Below are 24720 nucleotides of genomic sequence, written 5' to 3'. Positions count from 1 at the left end.
TTTCCAAGCCCCCTGCGAGTTGGTAGCCAGAGGCAGGCACGGTGTTTTCCGTAAGTGGCTACCATTTTTTTCTTTTCTTTCTTTTTTTTTTTTTGAGATGGAGTCTCACTCTGTTGCCCAGGCAGGAGTGCAGTGGCTCGATCTCGGCTCGCTGCAACCTTTGCCTCCTGGGTTCAAGTGATTCTCCTGCCCCAGCCTCCTGAGTAGCTGAGGTTACAGGCATGCGCCACCACACCTAGGTAATTTTTGTATTTTTAATAGAGACGGGGTTTCACCATGTTGGTCAGGCTGGTGTCGAACTCCTGACCTCAGGTGATCCGTCCACCTCAGCCTCCCAAAGTGTTGGGATTACAGGCATGAGCCAGCGCGCCCGGCTGTGGCCACCTTTTAAATGCTCACTCTGTGCCAGTCACAGTCACCAAGCTGAGGACTGTCAGAATATTTCATGCCCACCTGATCTCAACCCTGTGTCACATGGCTGGGAGGCACAGGAGCCAGGACACATGCCCACATGCTGCCTGTGACTGTGTCCCAACCACTATGCGACACCCCACCATGTCATGAGGGTCCCCTGTGCCTGTGTCCACCCTGTGTCTCCTCCCTCTACCCCGTCCCCACCCACTGCTGAAGGTAGTCTGGGTGTTTGGACTCAGGCAGCCCACCCTGCGGGGTGTTCAAAGTCCACCGGGCCTCTAGGCTGGGAGGAAGGTCTCTTTGGGTCCCTGTTTTAGCCTCAAGCTCAGAGGCAGGGGGATAGACACACTGGCTCCTGGATGCCAGCTCTTCTCTCTGGGGTCCCAAGGAGCAGTCTGAGCCTTTCTCCTTCCTTGGAGGAAGATCCCCAGCCCCGCTGCCCTCCTGAATCTCCCGGGGTGCCCACATGCACAGAGGCCTGGTCTCACCACCTGCCATCCGGGCACCAAGGGTTTTATTCGAGTCCAATTTTTATCCGCACTGCGGAGAAAGAGGGAGGGGGGACACAGAGAAAGCGGGGAACCCGGACCAGACCCCAGACCCCTCCCCCGACTGGAGCCCGGGGCATCTGCCTGGTTGGGCCAAGGAAGACTTTGTGAGATCCCTGAGGGCCCCAGGAGGAGGGGGCTGGGAGCAGCAGAAGAGGACTGGGGGCCATCACTTCCCCATGGATGCCCCAGGCCAGGGCCCTCAGTCTCTTTCCTCCCCTCCCTTCTGAGGGCTGCAGCCTCCATCTTTGCAGAAGCTCGTCTGGCCACGGCCCCATCAGACCCCCAAGGTACTCCCTCAGCAGGTCCAAAGCACATGTTATCCTATGCCTGTGACCCTGGGCTGCCATCCAGTCCACGTCCCAGACCACAGGCCCATGCTGCCCTCCTCTTGGGTGGGGCTGGGGGCACTACTGACCTGTCACCTGCTCCCTTCCTGGGGATCTGCCTCTGCTCCCCGGGGGCTGCTCAGTCAGTGGACGACTTAGATTTTCTCTTTCCTACAGATTCCACCCCCCATCTACCCCTTTCCTCTCCCACCTCTTGACCGAACCCCTTTTGACCTCAGGGTCAAATGTACCTGAGGTCTGTATTCCCCCACCTCTTGTCATGCAGAAGTCCTGGCTGGTAGGACCTCAGCCCGGGGCACGGGGTGAGGACAGCCTGGCCTGGAGAGGTCGGACCAAGAGTGAGGCGCCTAGCTCTCCAAGGTTGGGATTTTGGGGGCCACTGGTCTGGGCACTCCTGGGTCAGTGGAGGAGCTTGGGGGAGGCTGTGGGGCCAGCCACCAGCCCTCAGCCAGGGTCCTCTTGCAAGCAGCTCAAAAGGACACAGCTCCCCAGCTTGGATGGGGGTGCACCAAGGGTTAGGCTGTTCTTCTTTCTGTCTAGCTCTGATCCCGCGTGCCGTACCACCTCCTCATCTGCCCAGTGATAAGAGAGGAGTGGAGGGAGCTATGCAGTGGGGAAGAGGAGCTCCCAGGGCTGGCACCTTGCAAGGTGTCCCTGGCTTGCACTGAGCTAAGGTGAAGTGACAGAGCAGATCGTAGACTCTGGTACCATCCACCAGCAGCAGTCCCCAGCCTGGTGAGTTGGCATCAGCAGGAAGGGGGATGGGGAGATCCCTGTGTTCGTAACGGCTCTTTGTTCCCCGGGCACAGTAGGTGGACACAAGGTGGGAGAGGACACCCATAGAAGCAGCACATCTGGCTTCTCCTTGTCCACCGGGTGCCCACCCTCAAAGTCTTCCCTGGTCCCATCTGCCCATGCACTGGCCCTGAGACCTCTTTGTAGCCTTGGGGGCAAGGAGGTACAGCCCCCTCCCCGCCGGGGTCCTGGGACCCGCCCCTTGCCTCTCCCAGTGCCAGGGGGGCACCAAGCTGAGTCTGTCTGGGCTCAGAAGCCCCCGCTCTCAGAGCTGCTCCGGCTGTGGTAGCTGGGACTGGGGGTCCTCGAGGGGCTGCGTGTCCGGCTGCGGGTCCCGTGACTGCGACTGCGGTAGCTCTCATGGCTGTGGCCAGGGCTGGGGCTGCGGCTGTGGCTCCGGGTCGAGTAGTCGCTGCTCAAGCAGCTGGAGGAGGAAGAGGGGCTGGGCCGGTAGTACGGAATAGGACGCTTGCGGGCGCTGCCGGGAAGGAAAAGCTGATTACAGGCCATCCCAGACCCTGAGAACCATCCCGGCAGCGGCCAGGGCTTCCTGCCTCAGTTTCCCCTGAGCCCTGGCCTTAGCGACACCTGCCTCCTCCAAATGGAATCTGACGGTCAGTCAGTGGTTACTTGCAAATTCCATGTTGATCATTTTGCTTTTCTTCACCTATCTGCAGGGAAAGGAGCCCATGTCTCTGCCTGATCCAAACACCTGCTAATAAATACTTGTTGAGACTGGGCACGGTGGCTCACGCCTGTAATCCCAGCACTTTGGGAGGCTGAGGCGGGCAGATCACTTGCAGTCAGAAGTTTGAGACCAGCCTGGCCAACATAGTGATACCTTGTCTCTACTAAAAATACAAACATTTGCTGGGCATGGTGCCACGCACCTTTAATCCCAGCTACTCGGGAGGCTGAAGTGGGAGGATGGCTTGAACCCCAGAGGCGGAGGCTGCAGTGAGTGGAGACTGCACCACTGTACTCCAGCCTGGATGACAGAGCGAGACTCCGTCTCAAAAAAAAAAAAAAAAAAAAAAAAAAAAAAACCTTGTTGAATGAATGAAACTTGCAAATATGGATGGCTCCCATCACCCACGCAGATGTGGAAGTGTCTGTGACTACATCCCAGCCCTGCCTCTCTGTTTCTGTCCCCTCTGCAATCAAGGAGTTTATTGCTTTCAGGTCACTCAAAAGGAACAAGGAGGAGAGTCCTGGCCGCTGCTCCCCACGCCCACTGTCCGGTTCAGTCCCACTGGCCCCACTCCTCACTCAGCTACCTCCCGCTGGCCCGGAGTTAGTTGGAAGCCAGGAGACTATGACCCAGAGAAGAGAAAAGAGAGGTTAAGGGGCAACACCGCCCCATCGCAGGGTTAATTCTGAGGAAGAAAACAGGTATACGTTAGTGGAGGAGGAGGCAGCCTGGGAGAGGGGCTGAGTGGGTGCCAGGTGGAAGGTATGAGGGCCTGGCATACGGGCAGGGTGTGTGACTTGTTTGGGGGCGTCCCCAGCCTGGTGAATTGGCATCAGAAGGAAAGGGGAGGCAGGAAGATCCCTGGGTTTGAAATGACTTTGTTCCTTGGACATCGTGGCTGGACAGGAGGTGTGAAAGGACATCCGTTAGAAGTAGCACAATCTGGTCGGGCACGGGGTCTCACGCCTGTAATCCCAGCACTTTGGGAGGCCAAGGCGGGGTGGATCACCTGAGGTCAGGAGTTTGAGACCAGCCTGACTAACATGGTGAAACCCCATCTCTACTAAAAAAAAAAAAAAAAAAAAAATGAACTGGACATGGTGGCAGGTGCCTGTAATCCAAGCTACTTGGGAGGCTGAGGCAGGAGAATCGCTTGAACCTGGGAGGTGGAGGTTGCCGTGAGCCAAGATCGCATCATTGCACTCCAGCCTGGGTGACAAGAACCAAGCTCAGTCTCAAAAAAAAAAAAAAAAAGAAAAAGAAAAAAAGCACAATCTGGCTTCTCCTTCAAGGTGGTCTGGCTTTGAGCTCTAGGGCAATGCCCCCCCGCGCTTCTTGGTTACCTGGATCACCAAGGATTAGGAGGGACTAGTTTGAGAATCATACCCTGTTAGAACTGAAAAGTTGCTCATGAAACCCTGGTTATTGTACAGGTGACAACCGAGGCCCAGAGAGGCACACCAATCTCCCAAGGCTGCCCAGCAAGGCAGTGTTGGGCTCAGAACTTTTTGCTTGTGTTTCCCCCACCCCCTGCCAGTGTAATCTAGGGCTTCAGGGTGATTTCCACAAAGGCAATCCATAATGTCACCTGGAGACCCAGGCCCAGACACTTCCAGTCCTAGCAGAGAAAGTGATCATGGCTTCACCAGCCACACCCTGGGCACAGCTCCACAGCTGTGTAGGGCAAAGGATTGTGGCTGGCTCCTCTGACAGCTGCCCCAGAGACCAGACTGCTGTGCCCCCTCCTCCAAATCCCCCAGGTTAGTGAGAAAGAGAGGCAGACAGACGGACAGCTGACCAGGGCCAGACCAGCTCACTTGGGTATCTCCCAGGCAGCCTGTGCAGAGGGGTCCGCCTGGCCCCCAGGCTGACCACAGGCCACTCAGCAGGCTGGACCTTGAGATGAAGGAGAAAAGGAGACATCATTGTCCGGAGATGGATGTAGGGAGGGCAGGAGGGGCTCCGGAGGGATGTTGGGACTCTTGCAGAGCTAAATTCTATGCCGGCTGCTGCTCACCCAGACGGAAGTACAGAGCCGTCTCCCCTTCATGGGCCCTCAGGCCCCCACCGGGACCCTTCCCTCTGAGGCCTCTTGCACCTGTCTCTCTGATCGCCCCCCAGCACCTCCAGTTCTAGCCCCCTCCTCCCCTGGCCCCCTACCCTGGCAGAACCCACTCATTGTCCTTTAGCCCCTCCACCCCCCTCCCTGTGCCAGGATCAGTGGATCCTCGGAGTAGGTCCCCGGGCCGAGATCTCTGTCCCTGATCGAGGTCAGCGGCCCCAGCCCTGAGCCCCCGGTCCCCCAAGACCCTCCATACCTGGTGATGCGCCGCGGCTCCATGAAGCTCGGCGAGTCCCGGCGCCGCTTGCGGATGGGCGAGTAGCTGCGGGAGCGGCGCCGGGCGCGGGCGGCCTCGGCCTCGGAGTGCCTTGCGCGGCCCTCGCTGTCTTTGTCCCTGCGGGGCCGGCCGGAGGTAAATGAGCGACGCAGCCCGGCCGCTCCACCCCGCTGCCCGCCCCGTCGGCCCTGTCCGGGCGGACACTCACCGGCTGAGGGGCTTCTTGGGCGACGGCGAGCGGCTGGGGCTGCGGGGCCGCTTCTCCGCGGAGCGCGAGCGCGATTTGGAGGGCGAGCGGCTGGAGCTCCAGGAGCGGGGGTGCGGGCCGGGGCTGCGCGACGAGCTCTTCCCTTCCGGGCCGCCGCGCCGGCCGTGCGCGCCCGGGGACGGAGAGGTGCTGGCGGGCCGCGCGCGCGGGGGCCGCTCCTTGGCCCTGGAGGAGGAAGACGGCGCGGGAGAGGGTTCAGCGACCCGGGAAGGGGGCTAGGGGCGGGGAGGGTTCCCTGGGGCGGGGCTTAGGCAGACGGGCGGGGTCCGTGTAGTTTGTGTTCAGTTTGTGCGGAGTGCGCCGTGAACGCGGAGCGCGCCGTGAACGCGGAGCCTGGTGAGGGGCAGGGGTCAGTTCAGGGGGAGCCCCGTGAGGGGGGCGTGTTGGGGGAGATCAGTAGAGGAGATTGGTCTGCGGGATGGTGGGGAGAGTGATCAGTAAGCGGGGAGCCTCATGGGAGGAGAGGGGGTTCCCGGGGGCAGTGATCAGTAAGGGGAGAGGGATCTGTTGTGGGGAAGGGGTCAGGATAACCGGGGGTAGCTCAGGGTGGGGGAGGGAGCTCCATGGGGGCTTGACATCAGTGGAGGGGGACTGGGATCAGTGTGGGGAGGTAAACTCCCTGGAGTTTGGAGGTCAGTGGAGGGGGTGTAACTCCCTAGGGAGAGTTGGGATTCCCCCCTGTGAGAGGGGAGTTGGGATTAGTGTGAGGAGGAAATCCATGGGAGGATCCATGGGGTCCATAGGGATTTGGGGTCCATGGAGAGGGAGGGGAGCTCCGTGGGGGTTTGGGATCCGTGGGGGGTTGGGATCCGTGGGGCGTAGATCACTGCGGAGGGTGGGCTCCTTGAGGGGTAGCTCATGGTGGGGTGGAATCCGTGGGGGTAGCTCCGTGGAGGGGGTTGGGATCCGTGAGGAGGGGGTTGGGATCCGTGGTGGGTAGCTCAGTGCGGGCAGGGATCCTGTGGGCGGGTATCCGCTAGTGGAGGGGAGCCCTGTGCGGGATGGGGGCCGGAGTCCAGCTCGGGGTCCGAGCACGCTCACCGTTTCCCGTGTCCGCCGTGGCCTCGCTCAGAGCCGGGCTCGGGCCCGGGGCCGGGGGCGCCGCCGCCGCTGCCGGAGTCGCTGCTGGAGCGGGCCCTGCTGAGCGAGCGCGACGAGCCCCGAGGGAGCGCGGGCCGGGCGCGCCGGCGACCCCTGCGGCGGGGCGCGGACGCAGAGGACCGCGAGCGCCGCCGCCTCCGCCTCCGCCGCCGCCGCCGCCTGCCCGTCCCGCCCGCCGCGCGGCCTCCGCGACCTTGGGACGACGGCGCCGAGCGCGGGCTCGGGCTCTCCTTCCCCCGCGCGGGCGGCGTGGGTGCGGCGGCCGCCGCCTTGTCACGGGCCCTGGGCGAGGGCGAGTTGGGCTTCTGACGGGGAGAGAGGCAGAGAGGGCACGGAGAGGGGAGAGGGAGACGAGAGAGACAGACAGAGAGAGAGGAGAGAGGAGACAGAGAGACAGGAGAGAGAGGGAGAGAGGGAGAGGAGAGAGAGAGAAAGAAAGAGAGAGAGAGAGACAGGAGGAAAGAGGAGGGAGAGACAGAGAGGAGAGAAGGAGACAGAGAAAAGAGCGAGAGACAGAGAAAGAGACGGAGAGAGAGGATAGAGAGAGACAGGAGACAGGGAGAGAGAGAGAGAGACAGGAGAGAGGGGGAGAGAGAGAGAAGAAATAAAGAAGGAGAGAGGGAAGAGGCAAAGAGAAAGACGAAGAGAGAAAAAGCGGGAGAGAGACAGAGTGAGAGGGACAGAGATGAGAGAGGGCGAAAGAGCGAGGGAGAGAGATGAGAGCGAGAGAGCGAGACAGGAGAGAGGAAGGAGAAGGAAAAAGGGGGAAGAGAGAAGGGGACAGAGACAGTGAGAAGAAGAGACAGAGGAGAGACGGGGCGGGGGGAGACAGGAGAGAGAGAGAGAGAGTGAACGAGAACGAGAGAGAGAAAAGAGAGAAGGATGGAAGCCAGGGAGAAACAGAAAAAATCCAGAGAGGCAGGGGACAAGAGTGGAGGCAGAGAGAGGACAGAGCAAGAGGAGCGAGAGGTTGGGGTGAGAGAGCGGGCGGGTAGGGTGGGGGGAGAGAAGGAGAGAGGGCTTTCACCGGGCCCGGGCCGGGGGCTGCCAGTCCCGGAGCATCGCACACACGGTTCCCCGCGCCTGCCCTGCCTCTGCCTCTCCTGGGTGTCCACCTTCTGGCCTCAACAGTGCAGCTCATGCAGGGTTCTTGGCATGCAAAACACAAGAGGGACGGAGCGGTGGGGGGCGGGGGCCAAAGGGGGAGGGTCTCCAGGACAGGCGTCGGGGCTGGCATTGCCCCCCGATGGGACGGGACGGACGATTCCCGGCAGAGAGAAGAGAGAGCGGCACCGGGAACGGGGCCAGGGCCAGCCCACCAGGCCGGGCCCCCAGCGCTTGGGGGTGGGCGAGGGGATGGAGGGGGGCGTCACACGGCACACAGATGGGGGAGGGGGCGAGGGGGACAACTGAACTCAAAACTGAACCGAAGAAAGGAAGGAAAAACAGAAATAAAAAAACAAAATCCACAAATGTCATTAGATACCAAAAATCAAAAACAATATCTGATCCTGGGGAATCTGACATTTTTCTGTTAATATTTTTTTTGTTTTCCGGCCCTGCAGAGAGCTTTGGAGCTGTCAGTAGCACCCGACTGTCTTTCTGTTTCTCTCTTTTCTTTTTCTTTTTCTTTCTTTCTTTTTTTTTTAAGTTCTGATTTTTAAGTCCCTCTTGGTTAACGTCCACTTACCAATAAAGTGGCACTTCCTCCTTTAGTAGGTAAGGTGTGTAAGAGAAGGGAAAAGTGTGGTAGTATAAGTTCATCATTAGATTCACAAAAATGCAAGAGAGAGATAGAGAGAGAGAGAGAAACGCAACCACCCCATTCTAGGCCTGAGAGGAGGCCACGCCACCTCTGGAGGAAGGGCTGGCAGCGCCCGGCTCCTGAGTGGGCATCTCTTAGGTGACCGCTGGATAGAGATGGCAAATGTTTTTCCAAAAGTGGAGTTAGGACACAAGGATTGGAACACAGAAAACCAGGAAGGTCACCTGGCACCATCAAAAGGGCCCTGGCTGGGATTCAGGAGTCTGACAGCCTGCCTCTATCTCACCGAACGATCCTGGCCACGTCACTTCCCCAGTCTGGGCCTCAGTTTCCCCATCCACAAAATGAGAGGGTTGGCTTTTGCTTCCCGATGTCCCTTCCAGGATTCTCTGCATGCCCCCTGCCCGTCCTTCCCGTCTCCCTCCCTACACAGAGCTGATCCCTCTTCCTGTCCTTAGCCCTGTTGACTGTCCTTGTCTGTTTATAGGTCTGCTCCTCCCTGAAAATCCTCCGATCACCACTCCCAACTTGACTTTGAGCACTTCCAGGGCAGATGTGGTATCTGATTCACCTCTGTAACCTCACTTTTTATCACAGAACTTGGCGCCTAGTAAAACCTTGATTCTGTTTGCTAAGGAAGGAAGAGAGTCCTAGAAGCCAGGTGGTGCCTGGACCAAGCTCTTTTGGCAGGCTGTTTCTTTTTTCTTTTTGAGAAGGCGTCTCACTGTCTCCCAGACTGGAGTGCACTAGCGTGATCTTGGCTCACTGCAACCTCTGCCTTCCGGGTTCAAGCAATTCTCCTTCCTCAGCCTCCCAAGTAGCTGGAACTACAGGTGTCTGTCACCATGTCTGGCTAATTTTTGTATTTTTAGTAGAGATGGGGGTTTCACCGTGTTGGCCAGGCTGGTCTCGAACTCCTGACCTCAAGTGATCCTCCCCCTGGCCTCAGCCTCCCAAAGTGTTGGGATTATAGACGTGAGCCACTGAGCCCAGCCATTGGCAGGCTGTTTGGATGAGAAGACAAAAGCTGCTGCCACCTTTTAGGGCACCTTGCTGCCAGGGACTGGAAGAAGCACAGTTTCCTTGGCATGGCACTGGGTGTTTCCTGCAGAGGGCAAGGTGGTGCCCAGGCCTTTCCCTGCAGGGCTGGAGTTGAGCTGAACATGGAGGTAGAACCAGGAGGTCAACCTCATGGGTGGAAAGGCACAGATGGCTCCTGATTGGTGCCTACAGCAGCCAATGAACACTAGCCATAGCTGCCCAAAGTCAATCAGGCCATGAAGACCTGTCCTGGGAGAGCTTAATGTCTCCATTTGGGGCAGAGGCAGGCATAAGTGGGCACAATGGATGTTACCTGGTATTGGGGTGCCCCTTTGAGCACCCCTGACTCTCCTGATCACAAGCTCACCCCTCACCCTAGGCTAGGAGAATTGGAGGCTGGATTGGACCCTCTTTTTTTTTTTTTTTTTTTGAGACAGAGTCTCACTCTGTTGCCCAGGCTGGAGTGCAGTGGCATGATCTTGGCTCACGGCAACCTCCGCTTCCCGGGTTCAAGCGATTCTCCTGCTTCAGCCTCCCAAGTAGCTGGGATTACAGGTGCATGCCACCACGCCTGGCTAATTTTTGTATTTTTAGTAGAGACAGGGTTTCACCATGTTGGCCAGGCTGGTGTTGAACCCCTGACCTCAGGTGATCCACCTGCCTCGGCCTTCCAAAGTGCTGGGATTACAGGTGTGAGCCATCGCGCCTGGCCTTGGGTTGACCCCTCTGAGATGGCAGTTCTATTCCCAACAGGAGACCCTCAGTCCCCTGACACATACTCCCACCACTCCAGAAGGCAGCCAGGCAGCCAGTGCCTCAGCACTTTCAAGCGCCCCCAGCTCGTTCTTTTCCCTCAATAGGAGGCAAATGAGAAAGTTTCTGGGATTGTCATATTTGCGGTTTCTGTCCTATACCCTGGGTCATCAAAGAGTGCAAAGTGAACACATATGAGGTGGGGGAAGCTTGGGAGCCAATTCACAGTAGCCCACAACTCAAGGTGACACTGGTCTCCTTTAAGAAATCTTTGCTTGCTACTTTGGTTACGGGAGGTAGCGTGGCAGGGCTTAGAAATCAGCCTGGCTGTGAACCCTCACTCCAACTCTGAATTTGGATCTGAGCCAGCTACTTCCTTCCTTTCTTCTTTCTCTTTCCTTCTTTTTCCTTCCTTCCTTCCTTCCTTCCTTCCTTCCTTCCTTGCTTCCCTCCTTCCTTCCTTCCGTCCGTCCTTCCTTCCTTCCTTCCTTCCTTCCTTCCTTCCTTCCTTCCTTCCTTCCTTTTTGTTGTCTATTTGTTTGTTTTGAGACGGAGTCTCACTCTGTTGCCCAGGCTGGAGTGCAATGGCGCAGTCTTGGCTCACTGTAACCTCCACCTCCCAGGTTCAAGTGATTCTCCTGCCTCAGCCTCCTGAGTAACTGAGGGATTACAGGCGTGAGCCACCACGTCAGGCTAATTTTTTTTGTATTTTTAGTAGAGATGGGGTTTCACCGTGTTGGCCAGGCTGGTCTTGAATTCCTGGCCTCAAGCAATCCATCTGCCTCGGCCTCCTGAAGTGCTGGAATTACAGGTGTAAGCCACCACGCCTGGCCTGAGCCAGCTGCTTCTGACTCAAAGAAAGGAGCTAACAGTAGGCGAGGAATACCATGGGCCATGATGGGTCCTTCCCACAGATGCTGCAGAGCCCTCCTGACTTCCCACTACCTTATGCTGAGAGTGGGGTGGGAGTGTTAGGAGCCAAAAGGGTCTAGGTTGGGTGGCTGTTCACCCCCATCATGGTCCTGTCCCCTACCATGAAGGTCCAAGCCCCCAGGTCCAATCCCCTGTGCTGATCCGGATACTTCCTGCCTGCTATTTTTGAAGACCAAGTTCTTCCCTACTTCCTTCTCATCTCCTCCAAGTCACGGGCCTGCCATGGCCCAAGATGATAGTCATCGGAAAAGTGGAACATCCTGGAATCGGCCTTGGTAAGAGTTTGCTGTGAGACCTTAAGGAGGTCACCTGACTGTGGGGAGCCTCAGTTTCCCCATTGGTAAAATGGGGATAAGTGGAGTCTTCGCTGGGTCAGCCTGTATTGGGGTTGGGAGACTCTTTTCAGAGCACAAGCAACTCATGGTCTCTTCACAGGGTCAGAGCAGTGCAGGAAGGACTGGGGGATCCTATGGGGTGTCCACCAAGCACCGAGATAGCAGAGGATGGGAGGAAGGCACCTCTCATGTCCTTCTCCACCCATCCCTCTGGAAGTCTTCAGGAAGGGGTCACCATGCGCCTGCCAGAGTCTGAGCCTTGTCCTCAGCTTGGCTGGGTCTCATCCTTCCTGGGAATTGAGGAAGATCCAAGGCCAAGTGCTATGGGATTTCATAGGATGCTCAGAGACCTCCAAACCTCCCCTCCAGGAAGCTGCTCTTTGTGCCTTGGTGCCTCTTGCAGGGATCTCCTCTCCCCACCTCCCACCCACAGCCTGGCTAATGCCTATTGGCATCCGTACCCTCAGCTCCAGGGCGCCTTCTCCAGGCTGCATCACATCCACTCCTCTATGATCCCATAGAACCTGGTTCCTTCCTTTCCATGGGGACTCTGCCAGGCTGTGCTAGCCAGGGGGCTGTTGTGGTGAGCAGGAGCTTCCCACTCACATTTCAGCTTTTCCCCTCTCATCACACTCAGTTTTCTTCATCTGTCCTCCATCCTGTGAGGCCCAGGTCGGCCTGCCTCTCTCCTGGCATGGATATCCAAATGGGGCCTGGCACAGAGGAGGTGCTGGGCGCATGTCTGCTTAGTGTGTGTGGAAATGAATGAATGAATGAGTGATTGAGTGAATGAGGGATCTCGCCTGCCTCTGAGCCGTGTTCCCAGGAGCCCCTCCTCTCCTTTTTACCACTTGCTAGCTGACACGTTTTTTTCTTGTGTGTGTGTGTGTGTGTGTGTGTGTGTGTGTATATATAATTGTTTGTTTGTTTGTTTTTTGAGATGGGGTCTGGCTCTGCTGCCCAGACTGGAGTGCAATGGTGCAATCATAGCTCACTGTAGCCTCCAACTCCTGAGCTCAAGTGATCCCCCCACCTCAGTCTCCTCAGTAGCTGGGTCTACGGGTACACACCACCATGCCTGGCTATTTATTTTATTTTATTTTTAGTAGAGATGGGGTCTTGCTATGTTGCTCAGGCTGGTCTCAAACTCCTAGCCTCAAGTGATCCTTCTGCCTCGGCCTCCTAAAGCATTGGGATTACAGGCATGAGCCACTGCTCCCAACCTTTGGGTAAGAAATTTCTGAGGGTCAAGTGGAAAAGATGGTGGAAGGGAGGAGTAAGGGGGCAGTGTGCTCACCTGGTCCTGGTACTCTGAAGGACAAGAACAGGTAAACACCTGAGATGCTTTACTCTTGCTTCCTTTGAGGACTTAGACGACCACCCATCTCTAACTCAGCGTTTGAGATCCCAGCTTGTGGGTCCCTGGTCGTATCAGAAACTCCTCAAGGATGGACCCTCCCCTTCCTCATCGGGCTTCAACAGAGTTTCTCCTGTCAGATCAGCAGGACTTTCCTTCTTTTCTTTCTTTCTTTCTTTTTCTTTTTGAGGGAACAGGGACTGAGTCTTGCTCTGTTGGCCAGGCTGGAGTGCAGTGGTGCAATCATGGTTCACTGCAGCCTCAAACTCCTGGGCTCAAGCGATCCCCCTGCCTTAGCCTCCTGAGTAGCTGAGACTACAGGTGGTATCACCTCACCTAGCTTGCCCTTTCTCCCTTTTTAAAGAGTCACTTGTTGGCTGGGCACGGTGGCTCACGCCTATAGTCCCAGCACTTTGGGAGGCTGAGGTGGGCAGATCATAAGGTCAGGAGATCGAAACCATCCTGGCTAACACGGTGAAACCCCGTCTCTACTAAAAATACAAAAAATTAACCGGGTGTGTTGGCGAGCGCCTGTAGTCTCAGCTACTCAGGAGGCTGAGGCAGGAGAATGGCGTGAACCCAGGAGGCGGAGCTTGCAGTGAGCCAAGATCGTGCCACTGCACTCCAGCCTGGGCGACAGAACGAGATTCTAAATGTCTCACAATAAATAAATAATTAATTAAAAAAACAAAGAGCCACTTGCTGTCTCCCCTCCTGGCACCACCCAGTGTTGAGAAGGATGTTCTGAGTGGGTGAACTCCCTGACACCTGCCCCCGGGATAAACATGGGGTGGGGTAGGGACGAGTGGCTGGGCCTTCTCTTTTCAAAGCTGAAGATGGAAGCTGTGGAGACCTCATAATGGTTGGAATGCTGAATGCCTTTTTTTTTTTTTTTTTTTTTTGAGACGGAATCTCATTCTGTTGCCCATGCTGGAGTGCAGAGGCACGATCTAGGCTCACTGCAGCCTCCGCCTTCCGGGTTCAAGCGATTCTCCTGCCTCAGCCTCTCAAGTAGCTGGGATTACAGACGTGCACCACCATGCCCAGCTAATTTTTGTATTTTAATAGAGACAGGGTTTTGCCATGTTGGCCAGGCTGATCTCGAATTCCAGACCGCAAGTGATCTGCCCACCTTGGCCTCCCAAAGTGCTGGGATTACAGGCGTGAGTCACCACACCTGGCCAGAATGCCACATTTCTCTAGCTGCTCCCAGGTGGGAAAGGAAGCAGTTTAATAGGCAGGGGTGCGGAGGTGGGGTCCCCTAGGGTCCACCTCCAACTCTAGTACCCTCAGTGTGGCTGGATGAGCCCTGGGCTGAGAGTCACAAGTCCCAGGACCTAGTCCTTGTTCTGCTGCAGCATCCTGTGGGCCCCTAGCCCCTGCTGGTTGTTCTTTTGGGATCCTTCTGCTCTGAGGGTCCACATGAAGCTGTTCAAATTTAGAAGATGGAAGGATGCTGAGGGTGGAAGGAGCCCCTGTCTAGGTTGGATCATGGACCAGGCAGCGGGCAGGTAAATTACCTGTAAATTACCTCACAGAGACTTTGCTAAGTAGGCCCTCTAGGCTTCAAACCTGCTCCTGGCCAGCTCACTGCCCTACCCACTGCCACCCCAAATGAATCTACTATTGCACCCAATGGATGGAAGCTGGAGGCTCAGTCCTGGTGCCCGTTTCTCCTCCAGAACCCTGCAGCTCCCACCCCAAAGCTCCGTCCTGTAGCCAGGGAAGGATTCGAGGAAGCCCAGAGTTCCATTTGGCTCAGTAGGCCCCCGAGGATGGGATGGGGCTTTTCCCTTGTGCCTGAGCTTGGCCAGAACTTCCTGCAGGATCTGGAGGCCAAGAGGCCCTGCAATGGCTCCTCTGCCACTGCCTATTGCCCGAAAGGGCCCTGAAGGCCAGCGGGGTGACCGAAGCCCCAGGGGCTGGCAGGGATGAAGGGTGAGGAGGGGCTTCGCAGCTACTCCAGACAACAGAAATCAAATTGGCTTCACTGCAGCATACAGTTCAGGAAAGAAACACAAACTTGGAATGCTAAACCACACAGAAATGCATTCGGACAACAGAATGAGAAAGAAGGCGTGAAGGAGGATTTAGGGATGGAAGTCAGGGATGGAGAGGAAGAAGGAGGGAACAGGGAAGCTGGAGAAGGAGGGGAGATGGGCTAGAAAAGTTGGTCGGGGAAAGTCAAGAAAACCAAACGACAAACCAGGAAACATAGCTTTGTAGCTCATTTGAAGAAAGTGCAAGTTACAAATGAGTAGTCACTAAAATAAAGAAAGAAAAGGGAGGAAGATGAAACCAACCAGGGCAAGATCAAGAGAAAGAGAAAGAAAGAAAACCACATTCAAACCAAGCAAAGTGGCAGGGCTTATCTGGAGATGGGAGCGAGAGCGCACAGCGGAGCTGGGATACCTACCTTCTCAGTGGTCAGGGACAGGAATGCAATAATAAAAAAGAAAAGAAGGTCTCCGCATTGGGAATGCAGAATTGGGGAAAGACAGTGACCCTAAACTGTGCTCCCCCTCTGAGCCAGTAGATGGGTGGCTGATGTGGCTTTTGTCTCATCCCAGGGATGGGAGAGGGCTCTTGCCCAGCCATTTCTGTTTGCTCTTTTTTTTTTTCTCCGTTTTAAACAATGGGTTCCACTAGCCAAGCTTTCTTTACTGTTCAAACAACAGAAAACCTCCACAGAGCATGCAGGAAGCAGCTGATGGAAGAGAACCACAGGGTGGGCTACAGAGGGTCTGGCAGCATGGGAGAGAGGCCCATGCCGGGGGAGAGAGATGGAGAGGAAGAGAGAAAGGGACAGGAGGCAGACAGACAGAGAGACAGACAGACGAACAGACAAAATCAGACAGAGATAGAAATGGGAAGAGAAGGAGAAAGAGAAACAGAAAGACAGAAACAATGACAGAAGCAAACAAACAGAGAGGCAGGAAGAGAGAAAGGTGCCCCCAGACAGAAGGAGGAGACAAGCGCTGTTTAAACAAGGCCAATTGGAGTGGACAGATGGGTGAAGGGAAAATGTGCATTTAAAAGGGAAGGCAACCGCAGAGCCCATCTGGAGGAGTGATCCTGCCTCAGGTCAATCCCACTCCTTTCCCTCTGGCTTCGGCATCATTTTAGCAAAATTCATCCCTTTTGCCTTTTTCTGTTCCTGGATAAGGCAGGTCAGTGGGTGCCTTGGTACCTCTTCTTGGGGGTCACCCGAGGCTGGCCATTACTTGATAAAATTTGGACCAGAGGGAGAAGCCAGAGGAGAGCCTGGAGGCCGTGATCCTGAGCCTTCTCTGCCACCCTCAGCTAAGGGTGTCACCTTCCAGGCAGCCCCTGACACTGTGGGTTTTTTTTGGTTTTGGGGTGTTTTTTTTTTTTTTTTTTTTTGAGATGGAGTCTCGCTCTGTCACCCAGGCTGGAGTGCAGTGGTGTGATCTCAGCTCACTGCAACCTCCACCTCCTGGGTTCAAGTGATTCTCCTGCCTCAGCTTCCTGAGTAGCTGGGACTACAGGCAGGATGATAGCTCACTGTAGCCTCCAACTGCTGGGCTGAAGTGATCCTCCCACCTCAGCCTTCCAAGTAGCTGGGATTATAGGCATGCACCATCACACCTGGCTAATTTAAAAAAAAATTTTTTTTTGTAGAGATGGGGGTTTTGCTATGTTCCCCAGGCTGATCTCAAACTCCTGGTCTCAAGCGATCTTCCTGCGTCACCCTTCCAAAGTACTGGGATTACCGGCATGAGTCGCTGTGCCTGCCCCATCCCCTGAAACTTCTAATGCTAGAGACTTCTAAGGTGAGCAAGTAGTCCCTGGGACAGGAATGCAATAATAAAAAGAAAAGATGGCAAAGTCTGTCTACTCTTTCTGGGCCTTGGGAGGGTGAGCCTAGCACCAGTCTGTGCTGGTGGGGGCTGGAGGGAGGCCAGTGAAGGTACCAGGTAAGACTGGACAGAAGGCCTTGTCCCAGGAGGTCTCCTGATCTGTTTCTTCCTCTTCCATCCTACACTGTGTGACCTTGAGTGACTCTCTTCCCTCTCTGTGCCTTGATATTTATTTCCCCACATGTATGAACTGTGAGGGTTTAGGGTTCCCTGAGTCACTGAAGCAACAATCATATAGAGTGAGTTTCTGTAATGTGGGGGCCACCTGCACCCGGGTCCCTCAGTGTGGGCAGACCTCAGTCTAGGGACATAAGAGAGCAGGAAGCTGATTTCTCAAGGGGTCTAATGGGGGAAAACAGGAGCTGAGACAACCAGCATCCACCTCCCAAATCCTCCTGCTCAGGGCTCCTGGACTGTGCTTCCCATTTCCCACCCTCTCCACAGCTTGGCTGGAGTCTAGAGGTCAGAGGGCTGGAGTCTGTTTTTTTGTTTTTTTTTTTTTGTTTGTTTTGAGACAGAGTCTTGCTGTGTTGCCCAAGCTGGAGTGCAGTGGCGCAATCATGGCTCACTGCAGCCTCAAACTCCTGGGCTCAGGCAATCCTCCTGTCTCAGCCTCCTGAGTAGCTGGGATTATAGGTGTATTCCACCATTCCCAGCTCTTCTTTTTTTTTTTTTTTTTTTTTTAAATTTTTGTAGCGACAGGGTCTTGTAATGTTGCCCAGGCTGGAGTGCAGTGGTGCTATCATGGCTTACTGAAGCCTTAGACTCCTGAGCTCAAGTGATTCTCCTACCTCATCTCCCTCAGTAGCTGAGACTACAGGCACATGCCACCATGCCTGGCTCATTAAAACAAAAAAAAATTTTTTTTTTTTGTAGAGATAGAGTCTTGTTCTGCTGACCAGGCTAGTCTGGAACTCCAGGCGTCAAGCGATCCTCCTGCCTCAGCATCCCAAAGTGCTGGGATTACAGGTGTAAACCACCGCACCCTGTCTGGGGTCTACTTTTGGATCTACCTCTAAATAGCTGTGTGACCTTGAACCAGTCACTTGACCTCTCGGAGCTGCAGTTTCTCCTGTAAGCATCAGAACCCAGAAATTCCTGTGGGATTCAACCATCACCTGGGAGTGACCACATCACTGGCCTCAGTCTCAAGACCAAGATGGGTTTTTTTTTTTTTTTTTTTTTTCTGAGATGGAGTCTCACTCTGTCACCTAGGCTGGAGTGCAGTGGCATGATCTCCACTCACTGCAACCTCTGCCTCCCAGGTTCAAGTGATTCTCCTGCTTCAGCCTCCCAAGTAGCTGAGATTACAAGCACACACCACCATGCCTGGCTAATTTTTTTGTATTTTTAGTAGAGACGGGGTTTTACCATGTTGGCCAGGCTGGTCTCGAACTCCTGACCTCAGGTGATCCGCCCGCCTCAGCCTCCCAAAGTGCTGGGATTATAGGTGTGAGCCACCATGGCAGGCCGAATTTTTGTATTTTTAGTAGAGCTGGGTTTTCACCATGTTGGTGAGGCTGGTCTTGAGCTCCTGACCCCAGGTGATCCGCCTCCCCTCGGCCTCCCAAAGTGCTGAGATTACAGGTGTGAGCCACCATGCCCAGCCCAAGATGGAATTTTTCTCTTGCCTGGAGTGTCTCAGCTAAACTCTGCCAGGTGCCTTCAGACCTCTCCCTCCTCCACAGTTACCTAAGGATCTGAGTCTGAGGTCTGACACTGATGGTCCTGAACAACCTGTCTCGCTCCCTGTCCCCCGTGTCCAGCCAATTACACTAAACTGAATCGAGGAGTAGCAGCAAGCTCCAAGAAGCTCCCTGGGCAACCCAGGACAAGTCTCTTCCCCTCCCTGGGTCTCCCAGCTTCTCTCCAGCTTCCTGGGGAATGCAGCAGCACAGGCTGCACCACTGTAGTTAATTTAAAATCTGCGGCAGCTCCAGCCTGTCCCTGGAGTCGAAAGGAGGATTTGCTGCCACTGCTGACTTGGCAGGAGCTGTTGGTGTGGGCGTGATTTTTTTTTTAAAGTTATCTTCCCTTTTAAATTCAGATTACAAAGGAAAAAAAAGTATATAGAGATGTGTATATGATTAATGTTCACTTAAAATTCAAAAGCCATCTCTGCATTAAGAGGAAAGGTTCCCACAGTAACACACACAAAAAGAAAATTCTAGAACATAGAAGATAGGAAAAAAACCCAAAAAACCCAGAGAGATAGTTTGCATTTCTGTACATTAAAATAGGAAAAAAAAAAAAAAAAAAAAAAAGGAAAAGGGAATACAAACAAAAACAAAACAACAGAAAAAGTTACATAAACTTGCCCACCCTCTTCCCTCACCAGCTAAACAAGAAATGGAATCACAGTATTACCACGTTTCAAATGGGAGGCTAAAAAACAAACAAAAACATAGACGGGGTTAAAAAATGTTGAGCTTTCCTTTTTTTCCGTTTGTTTCTCTCTCTCTTTTTTTTTCTTTTCTTTTCTGGTTTTTTCTTTTTTTCTTTTTTTCTTTTTTTTTTTAAGGTATCGTCCAAGAATACCACCCCCAGTAATTTTTCCCAAAGACAGTTTCGTTCATGGTAAAGTCTGGGACCCCCTTTCCCATCCCCCATCTCACTTTTCTGCATATGAGCGAGAACTAGCCTCATTTGACTCCTCAGAGGTCTTTTTTAGACAAAGAGGCAGGGATCTGAATGCAGGTTTGAGACCCAGGATGCCCTGAAGTCCCAGATCTCCCAGGACCCCAAGGGTGAGGGATAGGATTTGGGGACCATGCTTGGTGAAAGGAGTCACAAAATGCCGTCTCCAAGAAAACTCCCAGGGCTGTGCCGAACTAGAGTCAGATGCTGGGAGGGAGACAAGATGTGGGTGCTTCAGAAGCTCCCGCCCCGAGGCTGGTGGCTGGGTCCCCTTCCCCAACTGCCCTATCCCAGGGAGTCTGCCTAGTTGCTGTGGCTATTTTGTCTGCATTGGGTAGGGGGTGGAGGTGGGATCATTGCTCAGGACTCCAGGGCTGGAGAGAGGACCAGAAGTACCAAGGAACCCACTTTCAGCCCTGACTTGAGAGAACCTGCCTCTCTGTGTCTCTCGGGAGGCCCCAGGAGGGGGGATGAGAAGCTAGCAAGAAGGCGTTTGGGGTCCTGTGCTCTTGGGACTCTATGCCCACAGGGGTGGGGGATGGTGGGTGCCTCTCTTGTGGGTTTGTTAATCCTCTCCAGCCTCTGCCATGCTACCCTCAGCTACCTCTGCCTGCCCTCAACCCCCTCCCAAGACAGATCCGGGGACATCAATGTCATCCTCCCTGGGTGGCCCAACCAAAATCCCCCGGAGCCCAGGAGCCTGGCGCCTGGTCAAGGTGGGACAGTCTAGAGACAGGTAAATGTCCTTCAATAAAACTTAACCTTGAGACCAAGAGCCTTCAGTCAGCTGCCCTTGACTTTCCTCTCTGAGGCCGTGGGAGTAAAGGGTGTTTGAGAAAAGAAAGGGAGTGAAAGGAAACAGCCAAAAATCAAAATGAAACTGACCAACACGTACATGTTTGCTGCGGAGACCTGAGGTCTGGGGAGGGGCAGCTCTCCCACTCCCAGCTGAGGCTTTGGAGTTGGGTGGGGGGCAGTCTGCGGGTCTGGGAAGGAACCTGCAGGCCTCCCCACCCCAAGCCACACCCCCGCCCACCTTAGTGCCCCTGCCAGCACTGCAGCCCCCCTCTCTGAGGGGTCTCAATGGTGTACTCTATAATCAGCAGACCAGAAAGGGATGTGGACCTTCCCTGGGGTCTGGGAGAAGCCCCCACCCAGGCCCAGCCCATCCACCTGGGGACAGACTGAGACGTCTCTCTCCTCTGCCAGCTCCCCCACTGCATCTGCCTGTAGGTCTTCGGACATCTGTGCCCCTCTTGGAGGAAGGGTGGGGACAGTTTTGGCGGGGGTGGTGTTGGTGTGGGGTCTCTGAGGCACCCTGGCAGGTGCCTCAGGAGGGTCGCCGTGGGAAGAGGAGCCGGCAGGTTTGAGACACCTGTCCAAGTGTGGGCGGTGCCTGGAAAAGGGGAGTCTCCTCGGAGCAGGGACTTTAGAGGGCAGAGGGACTGAGATTGGGGAGGGGGCTAAGGGAGGGAGGGGCTGGGAAGAAGGTTAAAGGAGGGGTAGGTGGTGCTCAGAGGTGGGGCCAGGGCATGGTGGGAAGAGGGAGACTCAGGGCCCAGGTGGTGCCCAGCGGGGGGTCCTGTCTCTCGACTCCTGCTCCTGCCTGGGACTCCTATCAATGTCCATGCCCCTCCCACCCTAATATGCCTGGGGAGGGCACAAGACCCTGATTCCTCCCCAGCCCTGTACCCAACTCAGTGCCCCGTGGTCAACCCCCTCTGGCCTTCAGTTTGCCAAGCGCAAAGGGTGGCCCAAGACCGCAGGCGCCCCTCACTCTGACACTAGGGCCAGGTGGGCGCAACGGCCTAGCACTCCTGGCGCCTCCCGAGCCAGGACGCCCCCAGCGGGGAGCCGAGGAGGGAGGAAGCGGCCGCCCCCGCCCCCATGCCACAGTTATCGCCCCCTGCCCCTCTGGAGACCCGCCCGACCCCGCACGGCGCAGCCCGCGGCGCGGGAACCCTCCGCAAAGCGAAGTGTACGTACATCGGGCGGGCTGTGCGCCGAGCCGGGGCGGCCCCCGTGCGCTCCGCTCCGCTGCCCGCTGCCGCCGTTCCGCTGGGGCGACCCCCATCCGCTGCCGCCCGACGGGGAAGGCGACCGGCTTCCGCTGGACCGCTGGCTGCCCGTCTTTCGCCCTTCGTCTCGGTGCTTGGGGCTCAGCCTGGGGTTGGGCGCCAGGGAGAACGGGGGAGCCGGCGTGGGACACTCGCTTTGCAAGCAGTTGCGCCTCCTCTTTTCCCCCTCCCCCGCATTTTTTCCATCTGGGCAAAATGAGCTACCTTTAATGGCCTGATTCTGTGATTCTAAAAGGCCTAGACCGGGCGCGGTGGCTCAAGCCTGTAATCCCAGCACTTTGGGAGGCCAAGGCGGGCGGATCACGAGGTCAGGAGATCGAGACCATCTTGCCTAACACGTGAAACCCCGTCTCTACTAAAAATACAAAAAACTAGCCGTCACCCGGTGGCGGGCGCCTGTAGTCCCAGCTACTCAGGAGGCTGAGGCAGGAGAATGGCGTAAACCCAGGAGGCGGAGCTTGCAGTGAGCCGAGATCGGGCCACTGCACTCCAGCCTGGGTCACAGAGCAAGACTCCGTCTCAAAAAATTAAAAAAAAACAAACAAAACAAAAGGCCTAGTTTGCTAGGGCGGGAGGGAAGAGGGCAGCTCCCCACCTGCCTTTTCACCATGCTGGGAACCTTTCCACTTAGAGGGGACTTGATCAGGGCGAGTCAGCCAGGCTGTGCCTCGATTTCCAATTCAGGCGGAGGCTTAGAGGCCTTAGGGCAGCTCTTCCTCAAGTTATCACTCCTCTGGTATATTTCTCTTTTTTTAAATTATTATTAGGCTGGGCTTGGTGGCTCACGCCTGTAATCTCAGCACTTTGGGAGACCGAGGCAGGCAGATCGCTTGAGGTCAGGAATTCGAGACCAGGCTGGCTGAAATGGCGAAACCCCATCTCCACTAAAAATACAAAAATTAGTCAAGCATGGTGGTGCACGCCTGTAATCCCAGCTACTCAGGTGGCTGAGGCTGGAGAATTGCTTGAATCCAGGAGGCGGAGGTTGCAGTGAGCCAAGATTGCACCACTGCTCTCCAGGCTGGGCAACAGAGCAATACTTGTATTAAAAATATATATATATAATATATACAATTATTATTATTACTTTTAATTTAATTCAATATGTTGCTCAGGCTGGTCTCGAACTCCTGGCCCCAGGCAATCCTTCTGCCTTGACCTCACAAAGTGCTGACATTACAGCTGTGAGCCACCACACCTGGCCACCCCTGATAAACTTCTACCCACTGATGAATTGACATTCTGTCCACCAGTCCTGCTCCCCAGCCCTTGGAGGGTGTTTAATCTGCAACTCTTAAACCCCATCAGAAGAAAGCCTCCCAGAGGCCCAGGCCTACCTGCTGGGAGATCTGGAATCACTGTAGTGGGAGGAGAGGGAGGGGCTGTGGGAGCTGCCACTGCTATGGCGATGAGACCTCCGGCCTGGGGACTCTGTGTGAGGCCTGGCGTGGATAAGGGAAATCAGCCTGTACCTCACTTCTGCCCCCATTTCCCCCCACAGTCCCCAAGTTGCCCAACCTCCCACCAGGATCCCAGTGGAACGCTACTGCCAGTGTCCATCAGTCCCCTAAAGTGTCCTATAAAAGGTACATCAGCAGTGTTCGTGCTGGCCGCAGAACCTATTTGGTCCATATGGGTCATCTGTGAGAATTAGGAAAAGGCCCCCTTTTCTCTAGACAACCCCAGCCTCCCAAGACCCCCCTCAGCCCTCATCAGGTGATCTTGGGACTTGCGGGGTAGGAGGAAGGAGGGTGGGGGAGTCACGAGGACTGGGCTTGGAAGGACCCTGGATTGGAAGGCAAGAAGCCTGGGTTTCGATTCCAGCTCTGACTGAGTGAGAGCCCTTGGCTTTCTCTCTAGATCACAATTTTTCCATCTGGGCAAAATGAGCTACCTTTAATGGCCTGATTCTGTGATTCTAAAAGGCCTAGTTTGCTAGGGCGGGAGGGAGAACGAATGGGGGGGGCGCTGGAGAGTAGGGAGGGCATTTACCTCTTCCTCTCTTTGTTCTTCTCTTTTCTTTTGCTCTTGGAGCTTCGAGATCTGCAGAGAGCAGAGATCACAGTGATGGTGTGACCTAGGGAGGGTGTGGCCTTCATGCCCTGGAGCCTGGGTATGCACAGTTGTAGATCTGAGATTTGTTCCACTCTAGGGCCTGAGCCCCTGGCTGGCGGAGACTTTTCCATTCTACTCCCCTGCTTTGTCCCTTTCACCAGCCAAGGCTCGGTCCTTCCTCCTCCTGGAAGTCCTGGCCCGTGAACACCTCCTCCCTGGGCCACAACTGCTGCCCAGTCTGGCAGGGCCACAGAAATGTGGCTGGCCCCAGATAAAGGGGGGTGCTGTAGCCAGGCACAGTGGCTCCTGCCTGTAATCTCAGCACTTTGGGAGGCTGAGGCTGGTGGATCACTTGAGGTCAGGAGTTCAAGACCAGCCTGACCAACATGGAGAAACCCTGTCTCTACTAAAAATACAAAATTAGCCAGGCATGGTGGTGCGTGCCTGTAATCCCAGCTACCCGGGAGGCTGAGGCAGGAGAATCACTTGAACCTGGGAGACGGAGCCACCAGATCCCTTCAGAGGTTGCAGAGAGCTAAGACCGCACCTTTGCACTCCAGCCTGGGCAACAAGAGCAAAACTCCGTCTTGGAAAAAAAAAACAAAAAAACAAAAAAAAGGCGGGGTTTGCTGTTTGCAGGTGTAGCAGCCTCAAGCCTCAGGTCTGGGCCAGGTAGAGATGGTGATTTGCTCTTGTCTTTTGGTATTGGACTTGGGACATGCCCAATACTCCTTCCCTTGAGTATTGGGGTATGGCCTGATAGTCATGCCTCCTGAGCCCCCTTCCTCCGTCTGCTCCTGTACTGGCCCAGCCCTAGGCCAGCTCACCAAGGGTTTAGGAAAGAAATGCTTTCCCAAGGGCATGATGTCCCTGCTTTCTTTCTTTTTTTTTTTTTTTTTTGGTCTTGAGATGGAGTCCCACTCTGTTGCTCAGGCTGGTGTGCAGTGGCACAATTTCAGCTCACTGCAACCTTCACCTCACAGTTTCAAGCAATTCTCATGCCTCAGCCTCCCAAGTAGCTGGGATTACAGTTGACTGCCACCATATCTGACTATTTTGTGTTTGTTTGTTTTAGTAGAAACAGGATTTCACCATGTTGGCCAGGCTGTTCTCAAACTCCTGGCCTCAAGTGATCCACCTGCCTCAGCCCTCCAAAGTGCTGGGATTACAGGTGTGAGCCACCGTGCCTGGCCAATCTCCCTGTTTTTGAATGACAGCTCTGGATCCATCTCCAGGGCTGCCCCCTCCCAACTCCCACAGCTTTCCGTCACATCCCATCCAGTCCTCTGGGGCAAGTTCCCCAACCCAGCAACCTCTACCTTTGATGAAAAGCCTGAGAAGCTTCTGGTTAGCCCTCAAAGGTCTCGCCCAGCCCCAGT

At 55.2% G+C, this 24720-nt stretch overlaps 1 protein-coding gene across 1 annotated transcript in view; it reads right to left on the bottom strand.

Annotated features, from left to right (window-relative positions):
• Positions 1-908: 908 nt before the first annotated feature.
• SRRM3 (serine/arginine repetitive matrix 3) overlaps positions 909-24720 on the bottom strand; it is an 86090-nt gene continuing 62278 nt past the window's right edge. The window contains exons 9-15 of the mRNA XM_030932756.1: positions 23279-23329; positions 22624-22728; positions 21195-21372; positions 6447-6811; positions 5346-5570; positions 5117-5254; positions 909-2585 (exon numbers count right to left, since the gene is read on the bottom strand). Coding sequence (XP_030788616.1) covers positions 2357-2585; positions 5117-5254; positions 5346-5570; positions 6447-6811; positions 21195-21372; positions 22624-22728; positions 23279-23329 — 1291 coding nt within the window. The 3' untranslated portion in view covers positions 909-2356. The remainder of the gene's footprint in view (positions 2586-5116; positions 5255-5345; positions 5571-6446; positions 6812-21194; positions 21373-22623; positions 22729-23278; positions 23330-24720) is intronic.

This window comes from Rhinopithecus roxellana, chromosome 6, assembly GCF_007565055.1.
Source record: "Rhinopithecus roxellana isolate Shanxi Qingling chromosome 6, ASM756505v1, whole genome shotgun sequence".
Classification (NCBI taxonomy): Eukaryota; Metazoa; Chordata; class Mammalia; order Primates; family Cercopithecidae; genus Rhinopithecus; species Rhinopithecus roxellana.
This window is presented reverse-complemented; position numbering and strand designations above follow the sequence as displayed.